Here is a 17,788-nt window from a genome sequence, read left to right as displayed (position 1 = left end):
TTTCTGGGAATATCCTCCCTCAGCACAGCTGTAATGCTATCCCTTATCAGAAACGCCACTCCCCCTCCTCTCTTCCCTCCCTTTCTGTCCTTCCTGTAGCATTTGTATCCTGGAACATTAAGCTGCCAGTCCTGCCCATCCCTGAGCCATGTTTCTGTAATTGCTATGATATCCCAGTCCCATGTTCCTAACCATGCCCTGAGTTCATCTGCCTTCCCTGTTAGGCCCTTTGCATTAAAATAAATGCAGTTTAATTTATTAGTCCTACCTTGTCCCTGCTTGTCTTGACTGTTTGACTCGCTTCTGTTCTCAACTGTACCCGTCTCAGATCGATCTCTTTCCTCACTATCTCCCTGGGTCCCATTCCTCCACCTTTATAGTTTAAATTCTCCGGAGCAGCTCCAGCAAATCTCCCTGCCAGTATATTAATCCCCTTCCAGTTTAGGTGCAATCTGTCCTTCATGTACAGGCCACTTCTACCCCAGAAGTGATTCCAATGATCCAAAAATTTGAATCCTTCTCCCATATACCAGCTCCTCAGCCATGCATTCATCTGCTCTATCCTCCTATTCCTGCCCTTACTAGGTCGTAGCACTGGGAATAATCCAGATATTACTCCTCTCGAGGATCTCCTTTTTAAATTCCTGCCTAACTCTCTGTAATCTCCCTTCAGAATCTCAACCTTTTCCCTTCCCCTGTCGTTGGTTCCAATGAGGGCAATGACCTCTTGCTGGCCCCTCTTCCCCGTGAGAACATTCTGCACCATCTCTGAGACTTCCTTGATCCTGGTACCAGGGAAACAACACACCATTCTGCTTTTTCGCTGCTGGCCACAGAAACGTCTGTCTGTACCTCAGACTACAGAATCCTCTAACACAATTGATCTCTTGGAAGCCGATGTACCCCACGTTGCATTAGAACTAGTCTCGATACCAGAAACTTGGCTGTTCATGCTACTTTTCCCTGAGAATCCATCACCCCATACATTTTCCAAAACAGCTACCTTTTTGAAATGGGTATATCCACAAAAGACTCCTGCCCTAGGTGCCTACCTCTCTTACCCTTCCTGGAGTTAACCCATCTATGTGACTGTATCTGAGACTTTCCCCCCTTCCTATAACTGCCATCCATCACATACTGCTGCTGTTGCAAATTCCTCATTGCTTCTAACTGTCTCCAACTGATCAATTCGATCTGATAACACTCGCATTCAACAGCATTTATGGCAGATATAATCCACAGTAACCCTTAAACTCTCTTTAAACTCACACATCTGACAAGAAGTACATATCACTGTACTAATGGCCATTTTTGCTCCTTCACAATCTGCAGACCCAGAAAATAACACCGTCTTATTCCTCTACAAAACAAAAACACTGCCCCAGGTTAAATTAATAGTTATGGCTTATATTTTAAGTTTATTCAAGAGACATATGTCCAAAAACATATATAATCAAGAAAGAACCCACTCTACTCTCTACTGCAGCCTTTCTGTTGGACAGACTTAAAACAATAATTAACGTATCTGATTCTGTGCTGTGAACTTCACCCAAACAGGTTCCTCCAAGGTTAGTTGTGAATTTCACTGTTCGTTAATTTTCCCAGACGCACTCTGATGTCCAGCGATACATGACTTCAAAACAGCAATGACAGTAATGGTGCAGGTTCTCTCTCTCTCTCTCTCTCTCTCTCTCTCTGTCCTGCACTGTCCTCACCATGTGCTCCCTTTGTCTGTTCTTCTCCCTTTTAAAACTGCTGTTGTTTTGACTTTTTTTTTCCAAAGTTCCAAAACAATGCAACAGCATATGAAACAAGAATTGCTGCTCCTGGAATTCAAGGAAACTACCTCCAGCACCTAAAATACCTCAAAAGGTTCAATAGCTTTAGAGCCTGATTCTGTCCTTCCATTTTTTTTTTAGCCACTACCACTGTTATGGTATGGGTTACCTTTATACAGCCAACCCTTCTCACCTACTCTCAGACCTGTTACCACATGTGATTTGTTTTCAGCACAGATTATCCATTCTCTGCTATCCTCAGCTCTCATTATCACTTACTCAGCTTCTCTTCTATCCTGGCCTGTCCATAATCCTGTTGGTTATCTACCCCTTTTATATTTTTCTCTCTCTCTCTTTTTTAGCACTATCAGTTCTTGTCAAGAGTCACCAGAGTCAAAACATTAATCTGCTTTATTCTCACAGATGTTGTCAAACCTGCTGGGTTTTGCCAGCGATTTCTGTTTTTGTTGTGACTGTTGTTGAGGCAGGTAAGAACTTTGAGTCCAAGAGCTTGAATTTTTGCAAGTGTCCAAAAATTTGAAGTTCATTTGGCTAATAGCATGAACTGCAGGGTGGGGTTTGAGCTAACTCGCTATGGCACATAGGTACAGGAACACATTGTTATAGAGTGGGGAGCAAAAAGGAATGCAGTACAATAGGGGACAATATAGTGAAGAGAATGAATAGTTCTATGCAGATTAAACATGGGCCTGGATGGTTCTGTTGCCTGCACTGCAGCAGGCTTTGGATCATCTGTTCAAAGGGAGAAGAGACAATCCTTTCATAGTGATGTCCATTTACATACCAATGAGAAAAAGCAGGAGAAAGAAGGAGGTTATGCATAGTCAGTATGAGGTGCTTGGTGCCAAATTAAGAAGCAGAATCTCAAAGGTCATAATCTCTGGAATGTTAACTAAACCACATGCAAATTGGCACTGTACAAATCAGATTAGAGAGATGAATGCATGGCTCATAGACTTGTGTGGGAGAAGTGGATTGCAGCTCATGGAACACTGGCAACATCTCTGACAAAAACAGGATCTGTGCTATTGGAATGGTCTGCATCTGAATGGTACTGGGGACCAAAGTTCTTGTGAATCACATAAACAAGGAAGTAAAGATTTTGAAATAAATAGTGAGGGCAAGGAATCAAATTTGGGAACTTAAATAAGGGCCGTTATGAAGGCAGAGAAGCAGAGCTGGCTAAATTGAACTCGCAAATCACTTTAGGGCATAGGTTATTGGAGATGTAATGGCAGACATATAAAGGGATATTTCAGAATGCACAAAATAGAAACATTCCAACAAGAAAGAAAAAAAATCCAATGTGGTTAACGAAAAAAAGTTAAAGATAGTATCAAACGCTAAGCAAAAACATTTGATTTGTGCAAATACAGATGGCAGATCTTAAGATTGGACAGAATGTAAAAACAGCAAAAATGACTAAAACATTAGTAAGGAGGGAAACGCTAAAGCATGATAACAACCTAACCAGATATATATGAACAGATTTTTGGTGACTCTATAAATACGTTATAAAAAAAGGTAACAAACTGAGTGTTGGTCCTAGAAAAACAAGTATGAAAATTCACCCCCGTGTCAGGGTGAGGGACATCTCTGACCAGTTTGAATGGATATTGGAGCAGGCGGGTGATGATCTAGTTGTTGTGGTCCACACTGGGACAAAAAACCATAGGTAAGGCTAGGAAGGAGGGCCTGTTTGGGGATTATCAGGCACGAGGAACAAAATTCAGGAACAGATCCTCAAGGGTTATAATCTCCGGATTACTCCCAAGCCACATGCAAATTGGCTTAGGGATAAGAAAGTTAGGTAAGTAAACATGTGGCTAAAGGAGTGATGTGAGAAAGATGGGTTCCATTTCATGGGATATTGGCATCAGTTTTGGAACAGGAGGGATCTGTATCATTTAGATGCTCTCCACCTGAATTGATCTGGAACCAGTGTTCTCACAAAAAGGATAAATAGGGTGGTCACTAGTACTTTAAACTAGTGAATTGGTGGGAAGGGAGGAGACAGGAAGTATACTGGTAAATAGAAAAGAAAGCAGCAGGTTAATATTTGTGCAAGAGGGTTTAACAACATCAGGCTATGAAAGAAGTTAAAAGGAAGGAAAGCTCAGGAGATGATATTAATGGAGTTGTTAAAATTCAAGAAGAGGGTATAAAAACTAGCATAAGGGCACTTTACCTGAATGCTCATAGCCTTTGAAACAAACTAGATTAATAATGACAGACATCATTCCAAATGAATCCATTACGGAGACATGGTTGCAGGATGGTCAGGACTGGGAATGAAATATCCAGCGGTATCAGACTGTTTGGGAAGACTGACAGACAGGAAGGTAAGGGAGGTGGTGTAGCTCTGATATTTAAGGATGACATCAAGGCGGTAGTGAGAGCTAATGTAGATGAGAATAAGGCTGAATCCATTTGGATGGAAATTAGAAAGTCTAAGAAAAAGTCACTGATAGGCATAGTCTACAGGCCACCAAATATATCACATTGGGACAGGCATTAAACAAAGAAATAACTAATACCTGTAAAGATTGTATGACAATTATCATGGAGGATTGTAATCTTCATGTTGAATGGTTAAACCAGGTCGATCAAGGCAGCCTTGAGGAGGAGTTCATTGAGTATACCCATGATAGTTTTCTTGAACAGTATGTGGTGGAACTGATGAGGGAGCAAGCTATCCTAGATCGGATCCTGTGTAATGACACAGGAATTATCAATGATCTTATAGTTAGGGATCCTCTAGGGATCTTAGAAGGAGTGATTACAATATGGTTGAATTTAGAGTACTGACAGAAACTGAGAAGATAAAATCCAATACCAGGGTCCTGTGTTTAAACAAGGAGACTACAACAGGATGAGAGAGCAGTTGGCTAAAGTAGACTAGAAGCTAAGACTTTATGGTGGGACGGTTGAGGAACAGTGGAGGACTTTCACAGCAATTTTTCAAAGTGCTTATCAAAAGTATATACCAGGGAAAAGGGAGAATCAACCATGGATATCTAAGGAAATAAGGGAGGTTATCAAATTGAAAGAGAAGGCATCCAAAGTAACAAGATCAGTGGAAAACTAGAAGAATGTGAAAGCTTAAAGGTCAACAGAAAGCCACAAAAAAGCTATAAGGAAAATTAAGATAGATTATGAGAATAAACTAGCTCACAATATGAAGACAGATAGCAAAGGTTTCTACAAATGTATGAAATGAAGAAGAGTGGCTAAGGTAAACATTGGTCCCTTAGAGGATGAGAAGAGAGATTTAATAATTGGAAATGAAGAAATAGCGAACAGGTATTTTGCATGGGTCTTCACAGTGGAGGACACAAATAACATGCTAGTAATTGATGACTAGAAGACTAAGGTAGGTGAGGACCTGGAAACAATCATTTTCGTGAAAATGTTAGTTGGGCAAGCTAATAGAAGGTTAAACGTGTCTCCTGGCCCTGATGAAATGCATTCCAGAGTACTAAGAGATGGCAGGAGAAATAGCCAATGGGCATGGGGTAATTTTTTAAAATTCGCAGGGCTCAGGCACTTCCAGCAGATTGGAAAACAGCAAATGTGAGGCAACTGTTTAAAAAAGGAGGTGGACAAAAGATAGAGAATTATTGGCCAGTTAGCTTAACTTCTGTATTGTTGCAAGTGCTTGGATCTAACATCAAGGAAGAAATAGCGTGACATCCAAATAGAAATTATTCCATTGGGCAGACTTACCAAGAAAGGCAGGTCATGTTTAACTAATTGACTGGAATTCTATGAAGACATTACAATCGCGGTGGACAATGGGGACCCAGTAGATAGCGTATCTGGATTTCCAAAAAACATTCGACAAAGCGCCTCACAAAACGCTGCTGCATAAGATAAAGTTGTGTGGTATTATGGGTAATGTATTAGCATGGATAGTTGATTGGTAAGTTAACAGGAAGCAAAGAGTGGGGATAAGTGTTTTTCGGTTGGTAGTTAGTGACTACTGGTGTGCCTCGGATCAGTGTTGGTACTGCAATTGTTTATTATTTACCGAGATGGTTTGGATTTGGAGACCACGTGTAGTTTGCGGATGACACTAGGATGAGTGGTAGAGCTAATTGTGCAGAGGACTCTGAAAGTTTGCAGAGGGATATAGATATAGATAGTTTGAGTGGGCAAAGGTCTGGCAGAAGGAGTACAATGTTGATAAATGTGAAAGTCATCTATTTTGGTAGGAATAACAACAAAAAGAATTATTGAATGGTTAAAAAAAAATGCAGAATTGTGTTGTGCAGCTTAATCTTGTTGTCCTTGTGCATGGATCGCCAAACTGCCGCACTCAGTCGGGGTCAACTCCTTGATTTGGAAGACCAAAAAGGATCACTCAGACCAAGGAGCATATATCACCTAGGTGATGGCTCTCCAGACGCAGTCAGTTTTTGTCTCAGTGTGCAACCTGGGGAATAGACGAGAGCACAGAGTCCCAAGACATGGAGCTGCTCAGTACAAGACTTCTTTTGAAAAGGCACATTCCAGAAGGAGATATGTGACAGTCTCAACCCCTCCCCTCCCTCCGCAGCCACTTCGAGGGCAGTGTGTGGTGGCGAAGGCTGACTGGGTGGATATAAAGGATCGAACAGGTAGTGCCCTTCTCATCACCAGCCACACAATGGCTGTGCTTGTTGGAAAGTTCTGATGATGAGGTAATATGCCAAATGACTTTGACAGGCTGCTCAGGGAACATTCCGACAGGACCCACCCTCTCCTTTTCCCACAGGGTCTCGAGGACGCTACATGCTGACCACTTCCTGATGGACTTATCGTCATAGGTGTTTTTCTTTGCAAATTTCTCCTTGAAGGACAGGTGATATGGAACGGTCCAACCACTTGGAGCATTCCGCAGAAGCAGGGGCAGTTCCATCCTTCGTAATACCGAGGATAGATGGAACCTCATTAGGTAGTGACACTTGTGTTTGCTTGATGAAGCCACATACAAAGGTGGCCATCAGGATGAGGGCAACATTGGGTGAGTTCTCCCCCTTATCCAGAATTTTGTGCATGTAATCCCTGCATGCCCTGCATCTTAAGCTTCCAGATGAAATGAAAGTTGGCTCAGGTGACTGAAACAGCTCAGGTTTGGAGGATGGGCCAGGCTACGACAACAAAGAGAGTGCCTCACACCTGATGACCATGGTTTTACTCACAATGAAGAGGGAGTGGTGCTTCCAAAGGAGCTGTTTCTGCTTCACTTTGGCAATGTGCTTCTCCCAAGATTTTGTGCACTACTTGGCCCCTCCAAACCATATTCCCAGCATATTCAAGTAATCTGTCCTAATGATGAAGGGAATGAAGGACCCCAAACAACATGGTCTTGCTTTTGCCTCGATTAACATTGGCTCCCAAGGCCAGTTTGAACTGATTGTAGATGCTCATGATTCTGTGCACTGATAGTGGATCTGAGCAGAAAATGGCGATGTCATTCATCCATGTACAACAGGCTTTGACCTGCTGGCCTCTGCTGCCTGGAATAGTCATCCCTCTCAGGCTCCCATCTTTCCTGATGGACTCAGCAAAGAGCTATACAACAGAAAAACAAGAGACGGCAGTGTGGGCAGCCCTGCCTGACTCCGGATCTGATTGGGAAGCCTTCTGATTCCAATCCATTGATTGAGACTGCAGTAATGAGGTTGATGTAGAGCAATCAGATCTAATTGCAGGTTCCCTCCCCAAAGCCTAGTTGGGAGAGTACGTCCCTCATGAATGTGTGCGATATCCTGTCAAAGGCCTTTCTGCTGGTCCAGGCTGATAAGGCTAGTGTTCACCCCTCCTCCCTCCCCAAAAGAAAACGCCACAATTTTCCAACCAAAATGCATCACTTCATGTTTCTTTTCTGTGTGAAATTTTATTTTTCATGTGTTTCTCCACTTCAACCCTTCTAAGGTTTGTTGCTATCCTCATTGTTTAGTACATTTTTGAATGCCATATCATTTGTGAATTTTGAAATTTTGCTCTGTATCGAAGTGACCAGTGATCCTAATACTGATCTGTGGGGGACATTTCCAGTTTGAAAAATAGCCACTCACTGTTACTATACTGACTCTAGTATAGGTTGTATCCATTCTTCCACTGCCTTTTCAGTGAAGGAACAGTAGTGCCCGCATTCCTGTGCCAGCAATGTTAAAATAATCCAAAACGCATTTTCGCTACTCTACTCTCTCCTAATAGACCTACTGTATATGCTAATACTTTAACATTCTGCCTTTTAAAAAATGCAACCAGAGTTGAATTTTTTTCTCTTCAAAGCTTCTATTTCAGTTCTGAGTTATTATAGTTGTGAGGATCCATTAAGTTTCTACTAACGCGTTACTAGTTTAAATTGGTGAATGGAATGTTTGAACTTAAAGTGGCCTTTTTACTCAAAGCCACCTGCTGAGAATGCAACTAGATTGTAAGAGATTATGTAATCTTGTTTCATCGAATAATTTATCAGTTAAGGATACTGTTTTTCTGTGATAAAGCAGCATTTCTGTTTAATATGTTGTTTTTGTTATAGAATTGTTCAAGCAGTTCTATGACTAGAAATTGTCTGAATCTGAAATGAAGTGTGGCAACATTACAGTAGATCAATTTGTGTTGTTCTCTCTTGTATTGCACATTGGGTGATTGGGAAATGGCTCCATGGATTACAATTGCCATGTTTATAATTTCCTAAAATTATAAGATCTCTGCAAAATGGGAAGAGACTATTTGGTCTGCGTGTTGATGGTCACTGTTTGCACAAAGAATCAATAATGAATCTCAACGTGCCATTCTTTCCTCTTGCCCTTATATCTTCCTCTTTCTTACAATATTTTTCTCCTCTAAAATACACAACCAGTGCCTTTGACAAAGTACACCATTGTAATGGTTTAAATCCACTTTAAAATATTAATCTTCTGTGACAAACCCCTCTAAACATTTTAAAAAGAGGCCTCTTCCCATTCGATTTAAATTGAAGCATGTTGTATGTTGTAACCAATAAAGGAAATGCTAAACATTGTGTATTGTGTAATTTGACATAATTCTGCTGATGTATGATATAACCTTTTACAATAAACTTCATAGTAGGTTAGTAACCTTAATTATGTAGTCTTGTTCTTGGGTCTTACAGATTCACCCTATCAGTAAATCTGTTGATTTGACCTTGCAACATTGACTGCTTTCTGTGCCATCCTCCTGTTACTGAAACCCTTGTACTTGCCATTATCCATGTTTCGTTACTTAAAGTTTCTTCTTCATAGCTTTCTATTTCCAACTTCAACAACTCCAGTTTCTCTAAATTTCTGCTGCTTGTATTGCTCTGTGTCTCGCTCACCCTGGCACTGTCTTCATTGATTTAGTCTTTAATCTGAATCTCCTCACCACATTCCGATAAATTTTAATCTTTATCCTTGGAAATACATTTATAGCTATGTCCAGCTTTCTTTCTGCAATCTTCCCCAGTCTCTATTCTCTCCTGTCTGGTTTCTGGTCTTCTGGTCTTTTGCATGTTCTCTTTTGTGGTAGAATGTTCAGTTGCATTTGTCTGATATTTTGATTTGTGTTGATGTCTGCTTCTTTCCAGTTCAGTATACCTTTTAAAAACCTGATGCTTTTGATGAGATTGTCAGTCAATTCAAATGTGTTTCACGCTTAGCATCTGTATATTCTGGTCTAGTTATGAAACTATTTAATTTAAGAGCACGATATAAAAAACATTTTTTTGCTTGATAAATGTATAGCAATTACCTTTATTATTCGTGCTGCAAACCATTTACTTTGTGGCACACAACCAGGTAAAGTTCTTATCGTATCAAATTTTATTTCTTCAAAGGCATTGTATTACTAAGGGGAATTGACCTTTTATGTTGTGCTTAAGTTATAATCCTAGAATGCTGTCTAGACTGTAACAGTAACTTTGCAGTTCAGTCAACAGAAATTATAGTTTTTCAGACAGCTTAAAGTACAAAGCAGTACCAAAATTGAACATAACTAATGGATTTTTAAATGCAGGTGTGGAACCGCTCCCTTGGAACATATCTCATTGAGCAGGCTGACCGTTCTACGCAAGAGATATAGGTGATACTCTAATCTATTTTAAATATGAAATATTAATTTTTTTTAGCTGCATGACAAGTTTTTTTTTTATCATTCGTTCATGGAATATGGGCATCATTGGCACGGGCAGCATTTATTTGCCTTGACAATAGTTAAGAGCAAATTTCTGTGGGTCTGGCATCACAAGTAGGTCAGACTCTGTAAGGATGGCAGATTTCCTACCCTACATGAGCCAGATGACTATTTAATAACAATCAGCAATGGTTACCTGGTCACCAATATTCTACATTTTTATTGAAATTAAATTCCTTGAACAGTATGTAATGGAACCGATGAGAGAGCAAGTTATCCTAGATCTGGCCCTGTGCAATGAAACAGGAATAATTAATGATGTCATGGTTAAAGATCCTCTTGGAAGGAGCAATCACATGTGGTTGAATTTAGTATACCAATGGAAAGTGCGAAGGTAAAATCCAACACCAGAATCCTGTGCTTAAACAAGGGAGACTACAGTAGGATGAGGGAGGAGTTGGCTAAAGTAGACTAGAAGCAAAGACTTTATGGTAGGACAGTTGATGAACAGTGGAGGACTTTGAAAGCAATTTTTCTAAATACTCAGCAAAAGAATATCCCGGTGAAAAGGAAGGACTATAAGAAAAGGGATCGTCTGCCATGGGTGTCTAAGGAAATAAAGGAGTCTACCAAATTGAAAGAGAAGGCATAAAAAGTGGCTATGATCAGTGGGAAACTAGAAGATTGGAAAAGCTTAAAGGTTAGCAGAAAGCCACTAAAAGAGCTGTAAAGAAATAGATTATGAGAAAAAAAAAACTAGCTCGGAATATAAAGACAGATAGCAAAAGTTTTTATAAGCATATTAAACAAAAAAAGAGTGGCTGAGGTAAACGTTCGTCCTTTAGAGTCTGAGAAGAGGAATTTAATAATGGGATATGCGGAAATAGCCGAGGTATCGAACAGGTATTTTGTGTCGGTCTTCACAGTGGAGGACATGCATAACATACCAGTAATTGATGACAAAGAGGTGAAGGTCGGTGAGGACCTGGATACAATCATTGTCATGAAAGAGGCCAGCTAATGGAGCTAAGGGTAGACAAGTCTCCGAGCCTTGATGGAATGCATCCTAGAGAGCCAAAACAGATGGCGGGAGAAATAGCAAATGCACTTGTGGTAATTTTCCAAAATTCACTGGACTGTGGGGCAGTTGCAGCAGATTGGAAAACAGCAAATGTGACACCATTATTTTAAAAAGGAGGTCGACAAAAGATGGATAATTATAGATTGGTTAGCTTAACTTCTGTAGTGGGGAAAATGCTTGAGTCTATTATCAAGAAAGAAATAGTAAAGCATCTAGATAGAAGTTGTCCCATTGGGCAGATGCACAAAGCATTCATGGAGGGCAGGTCATGTTTAACTATTAGTGGACAGTAAGGAGGTAATAACTAAAGCCTGTAAGGAACTAGATAATTAAGTCAGCGTGACTAAGGGGAAGAGTAGGCAGGGAACAGTTGCTGAATGCAATGGGACAAGTAGTCTGAGGTGCATTTGTTTTATTGCAACAAGTGTAGTAGGCAAGGCAAATGAACTTAAGGCTTGGATTAGTAACTGGGACTATGATGTTATTGCTATTACTGAGACTTGGTTGAGGGCAGGGCATGACTGGCAACTAAATATCCCAGGATATAAATCCTTCAGGCGATATAGAGAGGGAAGTAAAAGGGGTGAAGGAGTTGCATTACTGGTCAGAGAGGATATCACAGCTATGCTGAAGGAGGGCACTCTGGAGAACTCGAGCAGTGAGGCAATATGGACAGAACTCAGAAATAGGAAGGATGCAGTAACAATGTTGGGTCTGTACTATAGGCCTTCCAACAGTGAGCGTGAGATAGAGATACAAATATGTAGACAGATTATGGAAAAACGTAGCGGCAACAGTGTGGTGGTGATAGGAGATTTTAATTTTCACAACATTGACTCGGCTTCACTTAGTGTTAGAGGTCTGATGGAACAGAATTTGTAAGGACCATAGAATCCCTATAAGTGTGGAGACAGGCCCTACAGCCCAACAAGTCCACACTGACCCTCCGGAGAGTATCCCAGCCAAATCCATTCTCCTATTCAATTACTCTACATTTACCCCTGACTAATGCATCTAATCTACACATCCCTGAACACTATGGACAATTTAGCATGGCCAATTCACCTAACCTGCACATCTTTGGATTGTGGGAGGGAACAGGAGCACCTGAAGGAAACCCACGCTGACATAGAGAAAATGCACAAACTCCATCCGAGGCTGTAATCGAACCTGGGTCCCCGGTGCTGTGAGGCAGCAGTGCTAACCACTGAGCCACCACGTGGCCCTGGACATCCATGAGGGTTTTCTAGAGCAGCATGTAAATAGTCCAACTCAGGAAGGGGCCATTTTGGACCTGGCGTTGGGGAATAAGCCCGGCCAGGTATTGAAGTTTGAGTATGGGATTACTTTGAGAATAGTGATCACAATTCTGTAAGGTTTAGAATACTCATGGACAAAGGTGAGAGTGGTCCTAAAGAAAGAGTGCTAAATTGGGGGGAAGTGCAACTATTGCAAAATTCAGCAGGAGCTGGGGAATGTGGATTGAGAGCAGCTATTTGAAGGTAAGTCCACATATGTTATGTGGGAGGCTTTTAAAGAGAGGTTGATTAGAGTTCAGACAGACATATCCCTGTGAAAATGAGGGATAGAAATGGCAAGATTAGGGAACCATGGATGATCGGTGAATTTGTGAAACTAGCTAAGAGAAAAAAGGAAGAATATGTAAGGTCTAGGTGACTGAAAACACAAAGCTTTAGAAGAATATTGGGGAAATAGGACCAATCTGAAATGGCGAATTAAGAGTGCGAAAAGGGGTCATGAGATATCTTTAGCCATCCCCACTCCCACCCCCACCCCTACCCCCAGATATATTTGCAGTGTCCTTGAACACGGGTGAGGTTCCGGAGGACTGGAGAATTGCTAATGTTGTCCCCCGTTTAAGAAGGGTAGCAGGAATAAGCCAGGTAATTATAGACCAAAGAGCCTGACGTCAGTAGTAGGGAAGCTGCTGCAGAAGCTACTAAGGGATATGCTCTATTTACATTTGGATGAAAATGGGCTTATCAGTGATAGCCAACATGGTTTTGTGCAGGCAAGGTCATGTCTCACCAACTTAATAGAATTCTTTGAGGAAGTGACAATGTTGATGAATGAGGGAAGGGCCATAGATGTCATATACATTGACTTCAGAAAGGCATTTGATACAGTTCCCCATGGTAGGCTGATGGAGAAAGTGAAATCACATGGGGTCCAGGGTGTACTAGCTAAATGGGTAGAAAACTGGCTGGGCAGGAGGAGACAGTAGTAGTGGAAGGATGTTTCTCAAAATGGAGAACTGTGACCAGTGGTGTTCCACAGGGATCCATGTTGGGATAACTGTTGGTTGTGATATACATAACTGATCTGGAAAAAGGTATAGGTGGTCTGATTAGCAAGTTTGCAGAGAATGCAGCAGAATATAGATAGACCAGAGAAATGGCAGATGGATTTCAATCTGGGCAAATGCGAGGTGATGTATTTTGGAAGATTCAGTTCAAGAGCGAACTACATGTTAAATGGAAAAGTCCTGGGGAAAATTGATGTACAGAGAGATCTGGACGTTCAGGTCCATTGTAACCTGGAGGTGGCAACGCAGGTCAATAGTGTGGTCAAGAAGGCATATGGCATGCTTTCCTTCATTAGACGGGGTACTGAATACAAGAGTTGGCAGGTCATGTTATGATTGTGTAGGGCTTTGGTTCGGCCACATTTGGAATACTGCAGATAGTTCTGGCTGCCACATTAGCAGAAGGATGTGAATGCTTTGGAGAGGGTGCAGAGGAGGTTCACCAGGATGTTGCCTGGTCTGGAGGGTGCTAGTTGTGAAGAGAGGTTGAGTGGCTTTATTTTCATTAGAAAGACAGGTTGAAGTGGGACCTGACTGAGGTCTACAGAATCATGAGAGGTATAGACAGGTTGGGTAGCAAGAAGCTTTTTCCCCACAGAGGGGGACTCAATTACCGGAAGTCATGAGTTCAACATGAGGGGGTAAAGTTTAAGGGAGGTATGCGTGGAAAGTTCTTAACGCAGAGGGTTGTGGGTTCCTGGAACGCATTGCCTGCAGAGGTGGTAGAGGCAGGCACGATAGCATCATTTAAGATGTATCTAAACAGATACATGAATGAGCAGAGAGCAGAGGGATACAGATCCTTAGGAAATAGGTGACCGGTTTAGATAGAGGATCTGGATCGATGCAGACTTGGAGGGCCAAAGGGCCTGTTCCTGTGCTGTAATTTTCTTTATTCTTTGTTCTAATCTTTTAGAATTCTATGAAAGCAGTACAAACATGGTGGACAACGGGTGTCCAGTAGATGTGGTGTATCTAGATTTCCAAAAGGCATTAAACAAGTTCCTGTACACAAGGCTGCTGCATAAGATAAAGATGCAAGGTGTTACATGCAATGTATCGCATGGATAGAGGATTGGTTAACTGACAGGAAACTAAGAGTGGGAATAACTGAGTGCTATTCTGGTTGGCAATCAGTGACTAGTGGTGTTCCCTAGGGATCCGTGTTGGAACTGCAATTATTCACAAATTATTTAGTTAAATCACACAACACCAGGTTACCGTTCAACAGGTTTATTTGGAAGTATTAGCTTTTGGAGCACTGCACCTTCAGCAGGTAGCTGTGGAGAAGGTTCATAAGACACAATTTATAGTAAACAATGTGTTGTATGATCTTGCTCCACAGCTACCTGATGAAGGCGCAGTGCTCTTAAAGCTATTACTTAGAAATAAACCTGTTGGACTATAACCTGGTGTTGTGATTTTTTACTTTGTCCACCCCAGTCCAACACCGGCACCTCCACATCACAATTTACAGAGAAGATTTAGAGTTGAGACCACATGCAGTGTGTCAAAGTTTGCAGATGACACTGAGATGAGTGGTAGAGCAAAGTGTGCAGAGGACTGTGGAACTTCGCAGGGAAAAGCACTAATACTTGAATGGTAAAAAAAATTACAGCATGCTGCTCTGCAGGGTGACCTGGATGTCCTTGTGTAAGAATCACAGGGGGTTGGTCTGCATGTGCAACAGGGAATTAAAAAGGCAAATGGAATTTTGTCCTTCATTGCAAATGAGATGAAGTTTGAAAGCAGAGAGATTATGTTGCAGTTGTATAGAGTGCTGGTGAGGCCACACCTGGAGTACTGCATGCAGTTTGTCTGCTTACTTGAGAAGGAATGTACTGGCACCAGATGGGGTGCAGACGAGGTTCACTAGGTTGATTTAGAATTGCAGGGGTTGGCTTATGAGGAGAGACTGAATAGATTGGGATTATATTCATTGGAATTTAGAAGAATGAGGGAGGATCTTATTGAAACATTTAATATTATGAAGGGAAAATATATAAGATAGAGGTAGAGAGGATGTTTTCACTGGCAGGTGAAACTAGGACAAGAGGGCGTAGCCTCAAAATAAGGGGGAGCAGATTTAGGACTGAATTGAGAAGGAACTTTTTCACCCTCGGGGTTGTGAATCTATGGAATTCCCTGCCCGGTGAACTGGTTGAGCCTTGCTCATTGAATGTTTTTAAAGCTAAGATAATTTTTTGAACAGTAAAGGAATTAAAGGTTATGGTGAGAGGATGGGTAAGTGGAGCTGAGGCCACAAAAAGATCAGCCGCGATCTTATTGAATGGTGGAGCAGGCTCGATGGGCCAGATGGCCTACTCCTGCTCCTAGCCCTTATGTTCACCATCTGCCATGGTGGGATTCAAACCTATGTTCCCAGTACATTAGTCTGAGAGTTTGGAATACCAGCCCAGTGGCATTACCACTATATGACCATCCTAAAAATGTATTTCATTTTTTTTTGTAACCCTTTTTATGTTCCTCTGTGATTAATGTTGTCAAATTAACAATGAATGTGCCATTGATGTTTTCCTAGAAATGGCTTGGGACCTGTCAAGGAAGGAGAGTCTCAGTATTCTGTAGTGCACTGCACTGGATACATCAAAGCTTGGCCACCAGCAGGTAAATTAATTCAATGGTAATTTAGTGTCTCTTCTTCCGTTGCAGCAGTTAAAGCTTATTATTCTGCATGTGGTCCAAACAAAATGTTCTTGTACCTTTTGGTGACCAACTACCCCATGGATACTGATGCTATAAAACCTGTGTGCAGAAAGTCTGCTGTCATGCTATTTGCATTTTTTTGTTTCTGGCTTCCACCACTTCATATCCCCATATCATTACTTTTGATTTTCTCTGATGTCTTACTTGTAAACTTTTTTTTAAAGCTGATAATTCTTTCTCTTCTTCTTGTAACTTTTCTACTTGAAAAGTTATGCTATTTGTGAGAAGAGTTCAGTGGGGACAAGAAGGATGAGTGGCAGCAGATCAAAACTTATTCTTCTCCCAATGTTGTACCTTAACCCTAATCATTTCTGAGATATGTAACTGAAAGATAATCTGTTTGCATTTCTTTGTTACATTTGCTTATATTTGTATAGGAATTCAAGAAAATGGAATGGCTTGCCTACTTTGGAACTAACAACCATGTTTGGAATTTCCAGATAATCTAGCATTTCCTATGAATGACCTCATAATGCACTTTGAACCTGTTCTTCCAGAAAGCACAAACCTGTATACAGTAGCATCAGTTAATTTGTACTGAGCCATGCTAAGCTTTTTTGTAACAGTGTGGAATACTGATGGAATGTCAGAATTTGTTCCCTGCTGATATACTCCGAGACTGAATGCAAATTTTGGAACCAATTCTATGACGAAAAGAATGTGTTAAGATTGGTACAGACATTCTAATCCCACCCCACCCTATCTCCAACCAATTTCAATCATTGTTAATTTGTGAAAATCTCACACTGTTCATGGTCTTGCACCTCTGGATTGCTTCATGCTCTAACTGGGTTCTTAAAGGTATAATAATTGATGTCTTAGAAAAGCATTGCAAGTTTTGGTTTGCTCTTAGTGCAGCATTGAAGGAATGTATGCTGTCAATATGTTTTTCTGTGCATTTAGGGAAGAGAACCCCTAACCTTATTAAAGAAGGAGTAGGAAGTAGTCTTGGTCAGTATCCCCCCTCTCAGTAACATCACTGCAGTGACCTGTGTGTGCAATATGTTATTGCTTGTGGGATTTTACTGTGAATAAATTGGTTGCACTTGCCCTAAATTACAGCAGTGACTACAATTCAAAAATACTTAAACCAGCTGTGAAAATTTTCAGGTAATACTGAAGTCATGAAATGTTTGTTTTTAGTTCCCCGTGCCAAAATTTGCCAATCAATTTAAATTAATGAAATTTATCTGCACCCGAAATGCTGTAACCTTCAAGGCTATGAACCAAATACCAGAAAATGGGATTAGAATGGATGGAGAAAGTGAGGACTGCAGATGCTGGAGATCAGAGCTGAAAATGTGTTGCTGGAAAAGCACAGCAGGTCAGGCAGCATCCAAGGAGCAGGAGAATTGACGTTTCGGGCATGAGCCCTTCTTCAGGAAGAAGCCCTTCTGAAGAAGGGCTCATGCCCGAAACGTCAATTCTCCTGCTCCTTGGATGCTGCCTGACCTGCTGTGCTTTTCCAGCAACACATTTTCAGCTCTGATCTCCAGCATCTGCAGTCCTCACTTTCTCCTAGAGAACAGGGCCCCTCAAAGATCAGCAAGGCGGCTTTGTGTGGAGCCACAGAAAATGGGGGAGATACTAAATGAAAATTTTGCATCAGTATTTACTGTGGAAAAGGATATGGAAGATATAGACTGTAGGGAAATAGATGGTGACATCTTGCAAAATGTCCAGATTACAGAGGAGGAAGTGCTGGATGTCTTGAAATGGTTAAAGGTG

The 17,788-nt window shown here is 41.2% G+C and overlaps 1 protein-coding gene across 5 annotated transcripts in view; it reads left to right on the top strand.

Moving 5' to 3' along the window:
• The window catches only part of arnt2 (aryl-hydrocarbon receptor nuclear translocator 2), a 462,386-nt gene that overhangs the window by 159,830 nt on the left and 284,768 nt on the right, over positions 1-17,788 (top strand). For all 5 annotated transcript variants that reach the window (XM_043677623.1, XM_043677621.1, XM_043677622.1 and 2 more), the window contains 2 exons: positions 9,810-9,875; positions 15,876-15,961. In XM_043677623.1, the coding sequence (XP_043533558.1) occupies positions 9,810-9,875; positions 15,876-15,961 (152 nt within the window). The remainder of the gene's footprint in view (positions 1-9,809; positions 9,876-15,875; positions 15,962-17,788) is intronic.

Source organism: Chiloscyllium plagiosum, chromosome 36, assembly GCF_004010195.1.
Source record: "Chiloscyllium plagiosum isolate BGI_BamShark_2017 chromosome 36, ASM401019v2, whole genome shotgun sequence".
Lineage (NCBI taxonomy): Eukaryota > Metazoa > Chordata > Chondrichthyes > Orectolobiformes > Hemiscylliidae > Chiloscyllium > Chiloscyllium plagiosum.
The sequence above is the reverse complement of the archived record's forward strand: the minus strand, read 5'-3'. Positions and strand labels throughout refer to the sequence as shown.